This window comes from Artemia sp. Qi Xiang Cuo, chromosome 10, assembly GCF_049724085.1.
Source record: "Artemia sp. Qi Xiang Cuo chromosome 10, ASM4972408v1, whole genome shotgun sequence".
Taxonomy (NCBI): Eukaryota; Metazoa; Arthropoda; class Branchiopoda; order Anostraca; family Artemiidae; genus Artemia; species Artemia sp. Qi Xiang Cuo.
The window spans coordinates 2790016-2811633 of record NC_142803.1 but is presented as its reverse complement, the minus strand read 5'-3'; the positions used below and the strand labels follow the sequence as shown (position 1 = coordinate 2811633).

At 34.3% G+C, this 21618-nt stretch overlaps 1 protein-coding gene across 1 annotated transcript in view; it reads left to right on the top strand.

The window, feature by feature from the left end:
• Nucleotides 1–18890: 18890 nt before the first annotated feature.
• The window catches only part of LOC148947358 (uncharacterized), a 34549-nt gene continuing 31821 nt past the window's right edge, over nucleotides 18891–21618 (top strand). The window contains exon 1 of the mRNA XM_089095807.1: nucleotides 18891–19018. Within this exon, the coding sequence (XP_088951933.1) occupies nucleotides 18970–19018 (49 nt within the window). The 5' untranslated portion in view covers nucleotides 18891–18969. The remainder of the gene's footprint in view (nucleotides 19019–21618) is intronic.

Below are 21618 nucleotides of genomic sequence, written 5' to 3'. Positions count from 1 at the left end.
GTGTTTAATCACGTTTCTTGAATGATTCAAAACGAACTTTGAAAAATCAAGAAAATGTAACTGTGACAAGGTAAACCACAAGCAAACACTACTGGAATATTCCAACTCTTGCATTTCAACGAAATAAATTCAAAATGAACTTTTAAAAATCAAGAAAATGTAACTGTGACAAGGTAAACCACAACCAAACACTACTGAAATATTCCAACTCTTGCATTTCAACGAAAGAAATTCAAAGTGAACTTTGAAAAATCAAGAAAATGTAACTGCGACAAGGTAAACCACAACCAAAAACTACTGAAATATTCCAACTCTTGCACTTCAACGAAAGAAATTCAAAATGAACTTTGAAAAATCAAGAAAATATAACTATGACAAGGTAAAACTGAGTCTCTCAATCCCCGTAAAGCTCTTTTAAAAGATACAAAAACTACTTATTTAACACAAAAATTTCGTTTTAATGACTACCAAGTAAAGAAAAACCACACGGAATTAGGCAACTGAGTCTCTCAAACCCCTTAAAGCTCTTTTAAAAGATACAAAATCTAATAATTTAACACAAAAATTTCTTTTTTAATGACCATCAAGTAAAGAAAAACAACACGGAATTATGCAACTTAGTCTCTAAAACCCTGTAAAGATCTTTTAAATTATACAACTAATGACCACCAAGTAAAGAAAAACCACACGGAATCAGGCAACTGAGTCTCTCAAACCCCTTAAAGCTCTTTTAAAAGATACAAAAACTCCTGATTTAACACAAAAATTTCGTTTTTAATGACCACCAAGTAAAGGAAAACCACACGGACTTAGGCAACTGAGTCTCTCAAACTCTGTAAAGCTCTTTAAAAAGATACAACAAATGACCACCTCGTAAAGAAAAACAACCCTGAATCCGGCAACTGAGTCTATTCCAGCCCTTAGAGATATGTAAGATGATCCAAAAACCACTGATTTAACACAAAAATTTCGATTTTAATCACCATCATGTAATCAAAATATACACGGACTCTAGTACCTGAGTCGCTCAAACCCCTACAATCTCTATTAAAACATAAAAGCTCTAATAATGTAAAATAAAAATTTATATTTTAATGACAACCAACTAAAGAAAAACCACACGGAATTAGGCAACTGAGTCTCTCAAACCCTGTAAAGCTCTTTTAAAAGATACAAAAACTACTTATTTAACACAAAAATTTCGTTTTTAATGACCACCAAGTAAAGGAAAACCACACGGAATTAGGCAGCTGAGTCTCTCAAACTCTTTAATGCTCTTTTAAAATATAAAAATAATGCCAACAAAGTAAACAAAAACAACCCGGAAACTTCCAACTTAGTCACTAAACACTCGTAAATAAATTTTTTATGATACAAAAACGACTTATTTCTCATAAAAATTTCGTTTTTAATGACTACGATGAGAGTGAATACCAAACGGAAATAGTCATCTGATTCTCTCAATCCCCTGAAATCACTTTTAAAAGATAAAAAAACTAATTATTTAACACTAAAAGTTCGTATTTAAAGAACATCCATTAAATTCCAATCACCCGGAAGCCGGAAACTGATTCTGTCAAACCCCGTAAAGCTATTTTAATATTTACAAAAACTATTACTGTAACACAAAAATTTTGTCTTTATCGACAACTACGAAAACAAAAATAACACAGAATTAGGTGAGAGATTTTCTCAATTCCCGTAAAGCTCTTTTAAAAGATATAAAAACTACTGATTTAACACAAAAATTTCGTTTTTAATAACCACCAAGTAAAGTAAAACCACACGGAATCAGGCAACTGAGACTTTCAAACTATGTAAAGATCTTTTAAAATATAAAACAAATGACCACAAAGTAAAGAAAAACCACAAGTAATCAGTCAACTGAGTATGACAAACCTCTGAAATCTATATTAAAATATAAAAAAACACCTTAAATCTAACAAAAATTTCTTTTTTAATGAAAACCAGGAAAATAACAACAACATGGAATCAGTCAACTGAGTCTCTCAAACCCCGTAAAGCTCTTTTAAAAGATAAAAAAACTACTAATTTAACACAAACATTTCGTTTTTAATGACCACCAAGTAAAGGAAAACCACACGGAATTAGGCAACTGAGTCTCTCAAACCCCGTGAAGTCATTTTAAAAGGTATAACATTTATTTATTTAACAGAAATCCTCGCCTTCAATTGAACGGAAAAAATATAAGAATTATTTATTTAACAGAAATTCTTGCTGTTTTGAACGAACACCATGTAAAGAAAAAATCACACTGGCTTAAAACAACAGAGTCATTAAAACGGAACTTTTAAATTCAAGATAATGTAAAAGTTAAAAGTTAACCCAGGGCTCGGTGGGGAGCCTATTTACCGTTGGAGGCCGGGGGGGGGCCTGGGGGGGGGGGGGGGGGGGATCGGAGCCCTTTTGGGTTGTGGTAAGGGACCTCACGGCTAAACCACGACAAAGCACTACTCTCGTGGAACTCAATTCCCATTTAACTCAACCCCCATGCAACTGAATCCTCCTTGTAACTGAACCCCTGTATGACCAAAACCCCCCGTGCAACTGTATTCCCTTTAACTGAACCCTCGTGCAACTGACCCCTCCATGCAACCCATCCCTCTCAAAACATTTTTCAGCCATTTCTTTTTAAATTGACAATACTTTTCAAACGTTACTTATGTATTATACAGACCACATCGGTGAGGTAAAGCTAGGTCAAGTCACAATGTCATTCTATCGTTACTTTTCAATTAAGCTATTGAATACCTTCTAGCAATGTCTCTTGTAAGCGTCAAATCTATTAAGTATGTGAGCCTAATCTTTGTATTGTTGATGCAAGCATCCCATTCTTTAATTACCCGTGAGGTATTCTTAACCATCGCAATACCTTTACGCAAATACCTTTTCGCAAAAAATGCGCAAATCTCGTAAACTAAAGAAGTAATTACCCTTTTCAAAAACATTAGTCGTTCTATTAATGAACCCATGAAACGAAACCAGTCTGATAGCATCACACAATCTCGTTCCTAGTTCCAAAAATTGAATGCATGTAGCGTTCGTATTAATATTTTTAAAAACCTATTATCCAAGTTTAAAAAAAAAAAACCTATTAATAAACTTACAGATGAATGACCACGGATTTAACCTAAAAAAAAAAACTTGTATTTCATGAACTAGAAATCTACGTCAGAAAAACTTGTCCTTAAATTGCGTAAATCTCTTGGCAAAGGTGTAATGACCTTTAGAATAGAATTACCTACCAGAAAAACCGGAAGGAACATAAAGGCGCCGAATTCAAAAGATGGATACTACTCCTGTCATGTGATACAGTAAGTTGTGACTGGATCAAAATCTTCTCAAGATTTGTACGTCTCACAACATTAAGATTACTTCTGACAAAAAGGGATATACCACCAGAGCACTTAGTTAGAGATCTTTTTAGTGGTATGCAGTAAAACCTGGTATGTCATACACAGACATATCATCGTTTGAAGACAGCAAGGTCTCTGTGAGACCTATTACATCATAAGGGCAGTTGATACCACCAACATATTGCAGAACATTGTCTCATTTTTACCTTAAACCTTGCACATTCATAATAAACGCATTAAAGTCTTTAACAGAAGACATTAAGGGCAGTACTTGTTCAAAATAATGTTGATAAGAATGGTCACAACAATCAGCCTGATGAAGAGATTTTAACAGAGGATCATTTTCACTATCATCACTAGAAACAAAAGGTGAATCAAAACACACTGAATCTAGAAGAGAAAGTTTACTTAGGAAACAAAAGAATCCTGAGTATCATCCATTTTCATTATCCAATATTAGGAAAAGTGGTGAAATAGATAAAGCTAAATTAGTGTGGACAGGAAAAATACAGCATGGAAAATAAGTTAAAAAAACAAACTGCATATAAAAATTTTGATGACAAGGAAAAAAGAACAAGCCAAAGAGAAAAAAAGAAAAGTTGCCAAAAAAATAACTAAGCAGATGAAATTCTGTTGTAAAGAGAAGAGTTATGTTAAGCAGCACTAGTCATTCTGAAGCAATACTGGCAAAAGATTCTTGCAAAACAGGAAGGGCATTAATGTCACCAATGGATGATATTTTGAGTACCCTACTTCCACTTTTAACAAAAATATCACCATTCAGAGCCCATGCATTATTCCTGCCACAATGAGCTTTAGCTTGTGAAAGTAAAGTAAGCCTAGGTTTAGTCAAAGGCTCATTAATGACCAAACCAAATCCTTTCAGGTCCTTTTAATTTCCGAGAAGCAAGAAACGTGCTCTCAGGTTGCAGAACTCAATTATAACTGGTTGATTTTTATTACCAACTCGTTTTACAACAAATTTACCAAGTACAATATAACTGTTAAAAAGACTAATGGCAGGAAACTTACCTTGGCAAAGACACAAAAACTTAGGTTCAGGGTTGTCAAATATACTATACTCAGGCAATCTAAACACAATGAGTTTATTTTTTAATTCTTAGTGCATAAGCTGATCAGTTTGAGCAGCAACATGACCAGCAAGCTTTTTTTCAATGACTGCAATTTTAGGCTACCACAAAATTCAATTGCTTGAAGCTGTGTACTGACCATCTGTTTAATGTCTTCCTGGATGGAGCCTGACATGAGGTCCTTTATTGCCAAATTAAGGTCAACTTTGTCACCTTTCATAGGCAGGCCAAGGGATTGAACTTGTGACTGAATGCTCTTTGTAACAGTAGTAAGCAGGGATTTAAAGACATTTTCTTCAATGGACTTTGCCGTCTTCTTCAAATTATTAATATATGTCTGAAATCTCAGGCGTAGCAATGGCAGGATTACTTGGGTTAGCAGGCCTAGAATTAGCAGCAGCAGATTGGCTCCTGGTAGACATTTCAAAGAAGCAATATGAGCAAAGCACAGCAGAATACAGAAACCAAGCAAAATTCGGGAAGCAAGCAGATGCTGAGTAGCAGCAGGATTGTTGGAAATTCGTAGAAATTGGAAAGAATCTTACCCTTAAAGTCCCTTCTTTACCGTAGGGGTATCGTTGGATATACTTGTCAGTTGTAATAGGGACAACTGATGAGCCCACTGGTACCAATAGTTGTTGTTTCTTGTTAAAAACCAATGAGATATAATTCAGCACATATGTTTCGAATTTTGAATTTCCTCGAATTTAGCTATACAGCTAAAATATTAAATTCCCGTATCTACCAGCACAGAGGGGGGAAAAGCAAGGCAGGCCATCATCAGCCCCGCCAGTAAAATTCTTTGGGGTGACAAATACTGCTATCAACTTAATTTTTAGAAATTTCAAATTGTAATATTTTTCTTTTTTCTATTTATATGAAGTACTTCAATGCATTTAAACAAATGAATGCAATGTATTTATCGATAAGAAATCCTATTGCAGAGCTTGTGATGGCTTCAGTTAAGTAAAAGATCAAAAATCTGTCTCATCCTTAACTCCTTACTCTTTACTGTGAAGTTTGGCTTTTTTCCAAATTTTTAAAGAAAATTTGCAATTGAAAAAAAAGATTTTTCAAAGCACTAAAAAACTTTTGTTTAATAAGCAGGGTGTTGAAAAGGGGGCAGTCCCCTTTATATAAAACGTAACTTCAATCTGTTTTGAGTTTTAAACTTGCTCCTTACTTTAGTTGAAAAATATTTTCTATTTGTTTAATTACATTTCATGAGACTGTAAAGAATTATGAATGCAATACTTTTGGTAACGCAAAATAAAAATCAACATTTCAATGATGTCTGTTTGGATTTTGATGTTGATCAAATAGTTCATGATAACTGACGGTAGGTAAGGAGAAATTATAACGTATATGAGGGGATTTGCCCCCTCTTCAACACCTCGCTCTTATAATTGTGTCCCAATTCTTTAAAAACCACTTCTGGAAGACAAAGGTCGTTTAATTAGAGCATTACATAATGAACCTAATTAACCTAACTTGAATGCAGTTATTTGAAAAAGGGGTGGTATTGTAGGTTGGCTGCAGGTGCCAGGGTGAAGGTAAAAAATCAGTTGTGCTGCCATCTATACCTAAATTGAAATAGACGGTAGCACTTGGTTTAGTAAAAAAAAATTGTCATCTTTGGCTATAAATGAATAGAGTATACTATGACTGGTAATCGACACAGCAGTTTTTAAGACTTCTTTTTATATTTGGAAGTGATGGCATCGTGGACATGAAATTGAAATGTTTTTTCATCTCTTGGATGCATGTGCCTTAGGTTCAATTAAGTGCAATAGTTCTTTTTTATTAATTTTTTATACTCATGAAATTAATATGTTATTTCGTCTCTTGGATCCATGGGTCTAAGGTTGAATTAAGATTTATTTTCTATCGTGACATTATTTTTGCATAAGTTGCAGCTCTGTTCTAAATTTTTTGGTTGAAGATAGAAAGTTCTCTTCTGAATTTTTCCATAGAAGAGAAAAAAGTTTACACTTCGATTCAAATTTTTTTTTTCAAAGATATATTCCAGTTCTGAGAATCACCAAAGAAGATAAAAAAAAGTTATCCTTCAGTTCCGAGTTTCCTCTGGACCTGATATCGTACCCTTAAAATAATGGAATCAAAGACAAAGTAATGCAATAAATTATTTCTATTGAAATAATTACATGATAAATATCATCATAAAAAATGAACACCTTAAATCTACTTATAAAATACTTCATGTTTTTTCTCCAGATGACATATATATCCATATCAGGGGTAAACACAACTTTTAACAACCTCGTCATACATTTCACTGTCGATAAAACCGATTTCATGGACAACATCTGGTGGCAAAACCATTATGGTTGCAGTAACGTTTGCTGATGCTTCATTTTTCATCAATTCATCTTTATATTCCTTGGTGATACTGTCTTTCAAAGTCATTTTTATTTTACTTGCGGGTTCTTCATAGTGTTTTCTAGTGACAGGGCACATATTCCATTTCTGTGTCATATATGACCTTTTACCTGGTTTAAGTTACATTCACATCATGCATCTCATCATTGGTACTTTTGTCTTCATTGACATTATCTGATGATAAACTGTCGATAATACCATCAATATTCACCAATGCTTTTCTTTTCTTAGAATTGTCATTAATTTCCATGTTAATATTATCTTCCAATGCCATTTTTATTTTAGCGGTGATTTCACTGTCTATTAACACACTATTTTTACACAGGTAACAATTCAACACTGAGACATGATATGTTTTATGATATTGGTGCAGCAGTATGCCTGTCTTCCTTTTACCTTCCGTTGAATGCTAATATTGAAATGCCCAATTTTTGCTGGGATGTTACCTTGAATGAAAAGTTGTCATCATCTATGCTTTTTTAAATGTAAAACACTCACTGAGAGTTTTTTTTTTATTTGGCTGACTCCATGGTACTCTATAACTGGTCATCGACACCAGTTTTTAAGACTTCTCTTTATAACTTGAAGTATTGGCATCATGGATATGAAATTAAAATGTTTTTCATTTCTTGGATCCGTGTGCAATATCTTCAATTAAGAGCAAAAGTGCTTTCTTATTAATTTTTTATACTCATGAAATTAATATGCTTTTTCGTCTCTTGGATCCATGTATCTAAGGTTGAATTATGATTTGTTTTCTATTGCGACATTATTTTTGTATAGCTAACAGCTCTGTTTTGAATTTCACCGTAGAAGAGGGAAAGTTCTCTTCGGAATTTTCCTATAGAAGAGAAAAAAGTTACACTTCGATTCTAAAATTTTTTTTTCAAAGATATATTCCAGTTCTGAGAATCACCAAAGAAGAAAAAAAACTACCCTTCAGTTCTGATTTTCCTCTGGAGCTGATCTTGTACCCTAAAAATAATGGAAACAAAAACGAAGTAATGCAATAAAACATTTTTATTGAAATAATTACATGATGAATATCATTATAAGAAATTAACGCGTTAAATATACTTATAAGATAATTCATGTTTTTTCTCCAGATCTCATATATTTTCATTTCAGGGGTATACGCATCTTTTATCAACCTCGTCATACATTTCACTGTCGACAAAACCAATTTCAAGGACTTCATCTGTCGGTAAACCCATTATGGTAGCAGTAACGTCTGCTGATGGTTTGTTTTTCGTCAATTCAACTTTATATTCCATGTAATATTGTCTTTCAAAAGCCTTTTATTTTACTTGCGGTAACAATGTTCACTTGTGTTTAATTTTACATCAATTTATCTTTATATTCACTAGTGATATTGTGTGCCAATGCCCTTTTTATTTTACCTGCGATTTCATTGTCTATTATCATATTGTTTTTACACAGGTAACAGTTCTGGCACATAGAGAAGATATGGTTTACGATATTAGTGCTCAGTATGCCTTTCTTCTATTTCCCTTTGCTTTCATCTGAATGCGAATGATTGAAAGATGACGATAATATCTATCAACGGGTAACTTGTTACCAGAACCATTAGCTAGAAGTTGACCCTCTTCATCAACTATTATCTTTATGTTGTAATTCTCTTTGAGCCCTAACTTCTCTGGAAATAATACTTTGATATATCCACTATTTCTTTGATACAAATTTTTGTGTACTCCCAAGGAATTTAGCTCCTCACTGTCTTGACAATATACACATACATTCCCAATAAGATCTCCACCACTACTTGTTTCATAGTTCAAATATATGTCAGTGTCAGCATTCAACGCAATTATGACTTCATCATGTGTACACACTTTCCGCGACTAATTCATTTTCCCTTTTTTTAGAATATGATGCAGGTGTTCATCCTTCCAATGTGAAAATTATTGATTTAATATATACAAAAAACTTGATAGTGTTGATAACCTGCCATTGAGTACCACTGGGAGAGCCACGTAGTGTCTATGAGTCACCATAGAGTACCAGTCATACAGCCTCATTAATAAAAAATAATAAAAAAAAGTTGAATAGTTTTCCAAGTAAAAAATCAAATATCATCAATAAAACCAGATGTATTTTAAATGTGGATGTTCTTATTTCTGAAAACTAAAACCCATAGTTTACCTTATCACTGTTACATTCTGTTGATGTTTCAAAGTTCTATTTGGAATTTTTTCGTTGAAAAGTAAGACTTGGTATATTTTTGTAGCGTTGTGTTGTGGTTTACCTTGTCACTGTTACATTCTGTTGATGTCTCAAAGCTCATTTTGTAATTGGAATCTACCAAGTAGTTCAGTTATAACCCCTTCAAAAAAATTATAGTGGACAATTGGGGCAAACAATATGTATTGCAGATGTAATAGCAAAACACTCTATTAAGAATCATAAGTAATGACATTAGACATAAATTGATAAATGCGAGTTTTTCCAGAATGTCAAATTTCTATTAGAAAAATCTTCTCTGTTATTTCTTAAGAAATGTGAAGATTTCCTGTATTGGGACCATGATTTTCTTGGTCTTATATTTTTTTTCATTGTGATCTCTTTCTTGTTTACCATACCTCCTTTTCTATGACCATCGTTGTGGTTTTGAGCTTTCATAGGGTGTAATGCTACCTTTTCTTCCGATAGTTTCTTACTTGACCAATCTATAACTGAGTTTCTCTCCATTCTATTTCAGTTCATCTCCTCCCGATTCATCTTATTTATTTGAAAGTCCCCATGCTCTGTATTGATAGCATTAGACTCATACGAGTTGGTAGAATCATGATATTGGCCTTTAAAAATGATACTGTGACAGTAAAACGATTATTTTATTTCAATATCGTCATCCGCCTTTGCTTCTTCTAAAACTAGATCTTTGATTTCTCCATGTAGTAGGTCTATAAATATATTAAGTGTTAAGGTTACAGATATTTATTGCTTAAAGTTCACTATTACACATGACTTAGGATATTTTCAAAAATGATCTCTTGGGTAGTTTTTGTTCAATATCCTTGGCTAGACTTATTTGACTTTATTAATTTCATTAGAATATTCTAAAAAAGCTTATTTCAATTTTCAGAAAAAATGTGTTGCTTCATGTTTCAAACGGTATCCTAGAGCTAAAAATTACCTATAAGTCTTAGATGAAAATGGAAAGTAAGTTAAAACATGTTTATTGCTAAAAAACTATATTCAAAAAACAAAAAATATTTTGAAAAATATACATATTTACATATTTAAAAAAATCCTTAAACCTTTTGATAGAAGGAGAAGAAGTTTATGTCTTTGGATATCTGATGCATTTTTCCATGTCAGTATTTTTTCAGATACCCATTAGGCGAAATATCTAACTTCATCTTCAGGACTGAATGCAGGTATTTCTCACATCGGAAGTCTTCTAAGTTGAATAATGGTATGTCTTTATCACATTTTCCTAGCAAGAGCTAATCAGTCGGCACGTTTTCCTTAACATAAACAGCTTGCACACAAAAAACTGCATTGTTCCTGAATTTCCTCTTGTGCATGTTTTATTTCATAACCATTTTCATTATGTGGTCTTCTGATTTTATCGTAAAAGCCGTTTCGATTTATAAAATTTAATGTTGGACACGATCTTTTTTTATTGTACTTAAACATACAGTATTTAACGTTTCATTTTTAGCTATAAACTTCACGCCGTTGTTCATCTAACAATGAAAAAATCCGCTTTGAAAATAACACCAGTTGAGGAGTATTTTAGACCAATATCTCACCAAGCATTGTAATAGCTAAAAAAAAGGCAAAAATTAAATAAATATGCAAAGTTTCTACCACTCTAACAAATACAACACACTTTCTTAAAATAACTTTTCAGTTTCTTTTTTATGAAAAACTATTGAATGAGACCCTAGAGTCCTCATCAATAGGAGTAGGTTAAGTACAAGAATGTGATTTAAAATTTAAATCAAAAGTGTCATTCTTTTTTTTTATATGATTTTAAAACAATGAAAAAAAATTGTAAAACATGGAAAAAAGTTAAAAAAAAGGTGTGAAATTTAAGTTCTACTACTACTAATAACAACTCAGCGCAGCATCAAGCCACCTGAGGCCAACACAGCTACGGACGCTCCTCCTCCATCCCAATCTATTCAAAGCCCCCCTTGTTACACTCGCCCACGAAGTTCCCATTTCCTTTAAATCTTTCTTTATGACGTCCTCCCACCCCAGAGGTGGACGACCTGCTTTCCATTTAGCCCTAGACAGTTGGCCGAAAAGAACAATCTTAGGCAATCTGACATCCTTCATCCGCACAACGTGCCCTAGCCACCTCAACCTTTCTTTCATTATAGCCCTAGAGAGCGGTATTGAACCACATTTTTCGTATAGCCAATTGTTTGAAATACGGTCAGTCAGTCGGTTACCCAGAACAATCCTTAAGCAATTTCTCTGGGAAACATCTAGCAAATCTTCATCCACTTTTTGAGCGTCCATGCTTCATAGCCATATTTGACCACTGTCATCACTGTAGCTTCTATTATTCTAATCTTGGTTTGCAGACTTATCTTCCTATTCTTCCAAACTTTTTTTAACTGTGAAAAACACCATGAGTCTTGGCTATTCTACTTTTAACATCTTCACTGTTCCCACCATCTTTACTATTAATACTACCAAGGTAAGTGAAGCTGTCCACCTGATAAATCTTTTCTTTACCCAAGGTTAAGCTTTTCATCTTCACTTATTCCTAGCCTTAGTGACTTAGTCTTCTTAACATTAATTTTCAAACCAATTCTAGCACCCTGAACTCGCAAAACCTCTAAAACTTCATTGATTTCGCTCAAACTTTCATCTAGGAGGGTTAAATCATCAGCAAAATCGAATTCCAGGAGACTTTTTCCTCCCCATTTAATTCCGTGGTCTCCCATTGCCTTTCCTGTGCTCCTTAAAACAAAGTCCATCAAAATAATCCATATAAAGGGGGATAGAACACAACCCTTCTAAACTCCCTATTTAATACAAAACCAGCTGCTAACCTCATTTCCTACCTTAACCGCAGCAGTGTTATTCTGGTACAAAGCACTAATCACATTAATGTATTTGTCTGGTGTACCATACAAGGATAAAACCTTTACTAAAGCTCCTCTATTAACAGAATTGAACACTTTCTCATAATCTATAGAACTGAGGACCGAAGGTGTTTGAAAAGTCAGGCATTTCTCAATTATTAACCTAAGACTGAAAATTTGGTCGACACATCCTCTACCTTTTCTAAAACCGCACTGTCTTTCTCTTAAAATTTTGTCTACGGCATCTCTCAGTCAAAAAGTATCATATTACTAAGTAATTTACTACCTACAGAGACCAGACTAATGCCTCAATAATTACAACATTCACTTTTATCACCTTTCTTATAAAGTGGCTTAATTAAGGTTTTCCTATAATCGTTAGGTACTTCCCTTTTTCAAAAATTATATTCAAGATTCTCAGTAACTTATTTTTAACCTCAGAACCACCATATTTAAGAAACTCATTTACCACCCTATCAGCACCTGGAGCCTTATTATTTTTTAATCCTTTTAGTACTGTTGCTAATTCCTCCTCATAAAACAAATCTTTCTTCACATCCAAGGTATCACAAACTTTTTCATTTTCCTATATATCTTTTCCTGCAATTCTATCTCGGTTAAGCAAATTCTCAAAATTTCAGTTCAATAAAAAAAACTAAGTAAAGAAAAAACGTCACTAGAAATATTATTTTTCTAATAGAAAAACTCTCGACAGATACATTTATAACATCTTCATTTTACACTTCTGATGTATTTTGGTCGTTTTTTGCTAGATATATGCTTAATAAGATTTTAAGACATGAAAAAAAGGTGAAAAAAACTGTCAATAAAAAGTTTGAGGGGAGGGGGCTGGAGGGTCGGGTGGGGGGTTTGAGGGAGGGGTGGAGGGATAGAGGGAGGGGTGGAAGGAGGGAGGGGTTTGAGGGAGTGAGGTTGGGAGGAGGGATTGGGTTGAGGGATATGGGGGGAGGACTTGGGGATCGAATGAAAAATAAGTAAGATTTGCCTCATGTACTAAGCTCGCAAACCATTTAAATACAGTGTTTACGCACTTTGTAGTTTTGAAATTGCTCTTAACTGATTTCTGAAGATCCAGGTTCAAAAATATTTAACAATTCGTTAACTAAAAGGTGACTGTATAAACCATTCGATAAATTGTATTAGAATTAATCCCTTTACCCGCTAAGACTACAAATGAATAACTTACTTCTTGCTTGTAGCTTTCATCAATATTTCTTTTTTAGAATTCATTGTGTTATGTCAAATGCCAAGTTTGAACTGAGAAAATAACTCGCCATCAGAGTTTTTATACCCGTGTTCAAGGCGAAACATAAAAACCACGCCTAACATATTGCTTAACAGACAGAATTTCGTATCCATCAACTTCATATAACCATGCCAGGAAAAAATCATCGGTATATGAAAACTGCCATGACTCTAACAGAAACATAAAATTTAATTCAAAATCATTGTACTGTGAAGAGCACGAATTTTTATGGTATGCTGATTATAATTACAACACAAAAAACCAACCGAAGATTTGACTTTATAGGCGTGGTGTTTTTTTTATGATACATGAATAAAAGGTAATATGGATTGTTTAATGTCTAGACTCTTATGGATGGAAAATACCCCATAAGATTGACTATGTATCTGCTAGGAATGATAGGGGGTTGGACGTGGGGCCCGAATAAAAATAATATTTGTCTAATGTGCTAAGCTCGCAAACCATTTAAATACAATGTTTACACACTTTTTAGTTTTGATATTCCTCTTTACCGGCCTCTGAAGATCCAGGTTAAAAAATATTTAACAATTCGTTAACTATAAGGGGACTGTATAAACCATTCAATAAATTATATTAGAATTAATCCTTATACTCGCTAAGAACACAAATGAATAACTTACTTCTTGCTTCTAGCTTTCATCAATATTCCTTTTCTTAGAATTCATAGTCCTATTTCAAATGCCAATTTTGAACTGAGAAAATAACTCATCAGAGTTTTTACATCCATGTTCAAGACGAAACATAAAAACACTCCGCTTAACATATTGCTTAACCGACAAAATTTTGTAACCATCAACTTGATATAACCAAACCAGGAAAAAACCACCGGTGTATCAAACAGCCATGACTCTAACAGAAACATGAAATTTAATTCAAAATCATCGTACTGTGAACAGCAAGAATTTTTATGGTATGCTGATTATAATTACAACATAAATTCCAACAGAAGATATGACTTTATAGGCGTGGTATTTTTTTAATGTATAAGTCTTGTTTGTAGGTAAGGGGACTGTCATGTTGAATGGTAGAGGGGAATGTCTTGTTGGAATGATGGAATATGTGTCTTGTCGGAAGGTGGTTTATGTGTCTTGTCGGAATGACTGCCCCGTTAGAATGACTGCCCCGTTGGAATGACTGCCCCGTTGGAATGACTGCCCCGTTGGAATGACTGCCCCGTTGGAATGACTGCCCCGTTGAAGATTTTGATATAAAACTATTATTATGGCTTTTTCAGGCGAAGTCGGCTGACTAAAAACAGCTTTTTGCTCATCGAAAAACAAACGTTCCTGAAAAACATGTATCGTTTTGTGAAATATGGATAATGAACTTTACGTTATAGACTGAAAGTTTTTTTTAGCTGTCAAAGTTGTTTGCAATATTTTTTAGAGCTGTCTTATCTCCCCTAGATTGGTGATAATTAGAAATTATATTAAAAATAAGTTTTCGACTGAAACTAAGAAGTAACAGTAAAACTTAAAACGGACGTACATTATTCCGTGTAAATAAAAAAGATCATGGCAGCGTTGTTTCTGCATTAAATTTTAATAAAAAACAAACAAAGATAAATTTAAAAAAACAAAGTTTTTCCGAGGGAAGTAGAGAGTGAAGTTGAAGCTTAAAACGGACAAAAATTATTACTTCACAACCTATTTAATACATATTAATATAACTAGTACAAATAAACCAACTAATTATGTTTCCCTATGCTCTTATGATTAAAAAAAACTAGCACTTTACTGAAAACACAGAATAATATATTTATGTTTAATTTGGTATCAGTTCAATGACTGGCTCTTGTTTTGGTTCTTAAAACGACATGTCATGATTAGTTTGTACACAAGTTTGAAGCAAGGCCATCTTGATAGTATCAGGACTATAGACTAGCTTTAGAATTTGTATCCTAGCTTGAAATTCACTCTCGCATTGAGAGAAATAATCGGATTTCCAGGGTTCATATTATGTCTTATTTGATCTTCATTCCAAGCGATATTAAAGCACAGTTCTTACAATTTAAAACTGTATATTACCCACTAGTGGTAATATAGCTGGTGAGAGCAAAACTCTGCTTGATAAATCAATCCAATATTTCTGTATTCAACCCCTGTTGAATTACTTCGTGGTCATTAAAAAATATTTAGTTTTACGCTTATGCTTTTAAGATAATTTTAATTGTATACTGAAAGTTACTAATGTCACAACGGGTGTAAGACTACGAAAAGTTTTATAGATTCGTTCAGTGTTGTCAGGCTACATACTCACTATTGGCTCTTTAATCAATAATCTTGTTTTTTATACTTGACTTTTGTGTTTTCAGTAAAGCGCTAGTTTTGTATAATCATAAAAGAATAGGGAACATAATTAGTTGGTTGATTTGTACTAGTTATGTTAATGTATATTAAATAGGCTTTGACGTAATAATTTTTGTCCGTTTTTAAGTTTCAACTTCGCTCTTTACTTCCTTCGGAAAAACTTTGTTTTTTTTAAATTAATAATTCTTATGGCCAGAAATGTCAACATACCAGTTTTAAGACAAAAAAAAATAACTAATTCATTTCTCAATTTGAGAAATGTATGCTTTGTGTCAAAACACTTCCTTTTGAATTGTTCAAGTGAAATTATCTTTTTACTTTTCCAAATTATGGCGAAATAACAAATCAGTTATAGCCGAGTTGACTAAAATTGGCGAGTTCAAAGGAGTAAAAGTAAGGAATTAACTTAAAATTAGCTAGAAGAATCATGTTGCTGTGCAAATCAATCATACCGAACATTAATTTTTTTTTTAGATTTTCTTCTTTCTTAACAAAGTCACCAGACGCTGCACTGTATTTGCACTGGTAGTTTTCGTTCTATATCTTCCAATGTCAAATTGCCAAAAATTTAAATTTAAAGTTTCTTATTCTCTTTGGTTTAAACATCAAAATAATTTTTGAAATCTTGTGGTAAACCACATCTTGTGGTAAATCTTGTGGTAAACCTCCATTCCACAAATATGTGTGCAAAGGAGCAGTTTCACATCCTCATCACTAGCAGTGCTCAACACACCCGAAACCAATCTTTCGGTTTTTGTTGTTTTTAAAAAAATATTTTTGTCGGAAAATTATCCTGTCAAAAAATGTTCTTTTTGATTATTGTAGCTAAATTGTGCGTTTTTGTCTATATGGAGATCTAACGAGTGTAGCAATTTTATCCGTAGGCTAGTTCCTGAAACTGGTAGGGCCTTAGTTTGGTGCCTCATTATTGCTGCCTCGTCTTTGGAATACAACCTTTGGACATGTGCGTTTGTACCGGATTGGTGAATAGCTATTCATGAATATATTCATCTATCTGATACAAGCAAACAAATAAATACCAGAAGTAGGTTGGCGAGGCAAATCCAGCAGCCTAGGCCAACAGTGGGCGAAAAATTTGTTATAGGGGGGGGAGACCTCAAACTAATCAATATTTAGGCTATTTTTTTGATTCGACGGTGCTGCTAAACATTGATGTATTTTGTTTCGAAAGAAAATACAGACATATTTTCACCTTCAGGGTATGTCACGGGCACCATTGGACTTACCAATCCGCAAGTCATGTTAAGAATATTAAAATGTTAGTATAATGTTTACCTAGATGTCCTTCACGTTCACTTCTATATCATTAGGATAACTCTCCGTTTAAATCAAGCACAGTGAGTTTGCAACAAAGTCTCTTATACCACCTATGTACCAAAGGCCACTAATTTATCAAACAGTTCGTGGTAGCAAACTGTCTGATAAGGATCGACTCGGCTCAATATTAACCGAAACTCGAAAAAACGGAATTTTGAAACAAATAGATATATAAAAAAAAAACAGATTGTTATGCTGATTTCAAATAGATAAGTTTTATTAAGTTTAGTCTTACCCATCAAAAGTTGCGTGCCTGAGAAAATTTGCCGAATTTTCGAGAAAAGCGGGAAACGACCCCTAAAAGTCATAAAACTTAATGAAAATCACACCATCAGATTCAGCGGATCAGAGAACCCTTCTATAGAAGCTTCAAGCTACTATCTGCATAAATGTGGAATTTTGCACTTTTTCCCAGGAGAAAGATCAGGGATGCGTGTTTACTTTTTCCAATTTTCCAAGGGATCCGTGTTTACTTTTTCTTATATCGTCATCCAAGGATGACCATATCAACCCAGAGGTCCTAAAAAATTGCGAGAGGGCTCATTCAAAACGAAATTAAAATTTCTAGCGCGCTTTTTAAGTGACCAAAAGTATGGAGGGCAACTAGGCCCCCTCCCGCGCTCATATTTTTCCCCAAAGTCACCCGATCAAAATTTTGAGATAGGAATTTTGTTCAACATAGTCGAAAAATGCAATATCTATGTCTTTGAGGATGCCTTTATCCCTCACAGTCACCGGGGGAAGGTCTGCAAGTTATGAACTTTGCCCAATGTTTACATATAGTATTGGTTATTGGTAAGTATACAGAAGTTTTCAGGGGGGAAGAGTCTGGTAGTTGGGGGGGGGGGGGAGTCGAGGGTTATGTGTGAGGATTTTTCAATGGAGGAAGTTTTTATGGGGAAGGGACATTGCAATGAAGGGGGCTCCGAATTTCCCAGCATTATTAAAACAAAAACGATCAGAAATCAAATAATAAAGAAACAATTTTTTCAACTGAGAGTAAGGAGCAACATTAAAACTTAAAACAAACAGAAATTATTACGTATATGATTGGGTTCGCTCCCTAGTCATTACCTCACTCTTTACGCTAAATTTTTTTTGTACTTTCATCAGAGCTATTTATTCTAATTTACGGCCTTTGTGATTAAGGGGTCATTCTTAAAAATTTGAAACAATGTGAACTTTAGCGTAAAGAGGGAGGTGTTGACTAGAGGGCAAATCCCCTAATATACGTAATACAAATTTACGAATATAGAAGTTCCTTACGTAAGTTAATTCGTAAGTTACGTCAGATCAAATTTTCGAGAAAGCCATTTAGCCAAAAAAAAGTAAATTTAATAGGCAAATTTCGTTTTAATTATTCATGGACGGTGAGCCAAAATCAAAGCTGCATTAACAAAAAAACGTTCAGAAATTAAATTAAAAAAAAAACTTTTTTAACCGAAAGTAAGGAGCGACATTAAAACCTAAAACGAACAGAAACTATTCCGTAAATGAAAGGGGCTGTCTTCTCATCAACGCTTCGCTCCTTACGCTAAAGTTTGACTCTGTCTTGCAACTTGATTTTTTAAAACAATAAAAACCTTTAGCATAAAGAGCGAGACGTTGAGGAGGGGACAGCCCCTTTCATATACGGAATAATTTCTGTTCGTTTTAAGTTTTAATGTCGCTCCTTACTTTCAGTTAAAACATTTTTTTCTTATTTAATACTACCGAGAAGCTATAGGGTGGCTGTAAATCTTTTCGTCTCTAGATTCGGTCATGGCTACCATCAGACTTTTGATGTGAAATATCCTTGCATATTTATAACATTTTCATTATAACAGAACCTTACGAGAAAGCAAATATCTGGTTGGTAACTCCTGATTTCAAAGATATTATTATGAACGTGATCGATTTTACTAAAATATAGGTCTTTTAAGTTAAACGAAACTTGACAAACCGCCTTTCTGCAACCATAATAATTTCACTTGTGTAATGTATTTACAAAGTTGACGCATATATAATAGTTCAGTTCTCATCAGCGAACCATCAGTTTACTGAATACAATAAGTGGAAAATAGGAGTGAAAACACAACAAAAAACAAAAAAAAGAACAAAATGCGTATTTGGATGTTTGTTCTAATATCTTTGTTCCGATATTCTGCTTGTAAGTAATTACAATAATGCATAACAATCATGGTTGCAGGGATTGTTGAAACCTAGCAGACAGATAACAACTGTCCAAAGAAACCAGAAGTTTAACAAGGAATTAAACAAAAACAGCTATCTAGTGAAAAAATTTGCCATTTAAAGCTAATACAGGAATGGTAAATATTAATTCGGATTATTTTAACAGTAAAAACTTATCACGCAAATAGATTTGTACAAAATTTGGAAAAAAGCCTGAAACTCCTTGAAAATGGTCTCAGATAGGGAACAAGGATACCATGGAAATCACCCTGGTCAAAAGCACTATCTGGGATAATTACAGTCCTTCGCCTTGAACAACCATGAAAATCTGTTTTGCATGGGAATCACTGTTGCGTCTTCTTTTTCTTTTGTCGCTAGTATTGGGGCCCTGGAATATCATAAGAAGCCTTTAATGGCTTATTTGAAAGCAAATTTCTTATATAATATTTTTTTTTCCTTTTTTTTTATAAAAATAGTTGATAGCACCTTCATAAAATGATATATAGCCCCCTAATTCTTAGTTCCATTTCTGAAGTGGAAAGGCTGAAAGCCATAAAAAAGGGAACCGTTATAATCTCCATCGTCGAAAACTTTAACCCAATGCTTACAATCTACTCGAGGCTTTGAAATGTAACCTGAGGCTTTACTATCCTCCAGGCCGTTGTAATCATAGGCAGCGCAATAGCGCTGCCTAAGTAAAGAACGTTGTTGGCACAATGTATTAATTTCTTTTTTTTTTCCTTTAGACCATGGTACTTCGTATCGACGGAGTTGTTGTAGAAACTTCGAAATGACTTATTCGATTGGAAATTGGAGTGGTTTGTGCCCTTTTTAATGGTCGAAAGTGATTGGAAGGCAACTAGCACCCTTTCTACGCCTACCATTTCTTCAAACGCATCCAAACAAAATTTTGAGATAGCCATTTTGTTCAGCGCAGTTGATTTCCAGATAAAAATTATGTTTTTGAGGAGGACACACCCCACAGCCCTCAGGGCAGGGGTTGTAAGTTATGCCTGGGGGCATATAAGATTTTTATAGAAAGCGTTGTCGTAGAAACTTCAAAAAGAGCTCATTCGATTGTAAATTCAAAGGGCTAGTGCTCTTTTTAATAGTCAAAAGGGATTGGAGGGCAACTAATCCCCCTCTCACGCCCACCTTCTTCCCAAAACACATCCAATCAAAATTTTGATATAGCTATTTTGTTCAACGTAGTTGAAAGTTCTGATAATTAGGTCTTTGAGGATGACAACCCCCCCTCCTCTAAAAAAAACCATCAGGGCAAGGGTTATAAGTTATCCCCGGGGCATATGAGGTTTTCATAGAAAGCTTTGTCGTAGAAACTTCAAAATGGGCTCATTCGATTGGAACTTAAAATGGCTAATGCCCTTTTTAATTGTCGAAAGGATTGGAGGGCAACTAACACCCCTTCTATGCCCACCATTTCCCCAAACATATCCAATCAAAATTTTGAGATAGCCATTTTGTTCAATGTAGTTGAAAGTTTTGGAAATTATATTTTTGAGCAGGAAACTCCCTCCATAGTCATCAGGGCAAGGGTTATAAGTTATGCCCTGGGGGAATATAAGGTTTTTAATTGAAAGCTTTGTCGTAAAAACTTCAAAAAGGGCTCATTCAATCGGAAATTCAAAGGGCTAGTGCTCTTTTTAATAGTCTAAAGTGATTGGAGGGCAGCTACCCCCCTCCCCTCTTACGCCTACCTTTTCCCGAAACTCATCCAATCAAATTTTGCGATAGCCATTTTATTCAATGTAGTTGAAAATGTTGGGTATTTGGTCTTTAAGGATGACAACCCCCCTCCCTACAGCATTCAGGGCAAGGGTTGTAAGTTATGCCCTGGGGGCATATAAGGTTATAGAAAGTGTTGTCGTAGAAACTTTAAAAAGGGCTTATTCGATGCGAAATTGAAATGGCTAGTGCCCTTTTTAATAGTCGAAAGTAATTGGAGGGCAACTAACCCCCCTCTCACGCCCACCATTTCCAAAAACACATACAATCAAAATTTTGAGATAGCCATTTTTTTTCAACGTAGATGAAAGATTTGGAAATTAAGCCTTTGAGGATGACAACCCCCCCACAGCCCTTAGGGCAAGGGTTGTAACTTATGCCCTGGGGGTATTTGAAGTTTATATAGAAGGAGTTGTCGCAGAAGCTTCAAAAAGGGCTCATTCAATTGGAAATTGAAAGGGCTAGAGCCCTTTTTAATAGTCGAAGGTGATTGAAGAACAACTAACCCCCATTTCACGCGCACCATTTCTCCAAACACATCCAATCGAAATTTTTAGATATTCATTTTGTTCAACGTAGTTGAAAGTTCTGAACATTTTGTCTTTGAGGATGACACCCCCCCCCCACAAGCCTCAGGGCAAAGGTTGTAAGTTATGCCCTGGGGCATATATTGTTTTTATAGATAGTTTTATTGTAGAAACTTCAAAAAGAGCTCATTTGATTGCAAATTGAAAGCGCTAGTGCCCTTCTTAATAGTCAAAAGTGAATGAAGGGTAACTAACCCCCCTCTCACGCCCACTATTTCCCCAAACACATCCAGTAAAAGTTTTG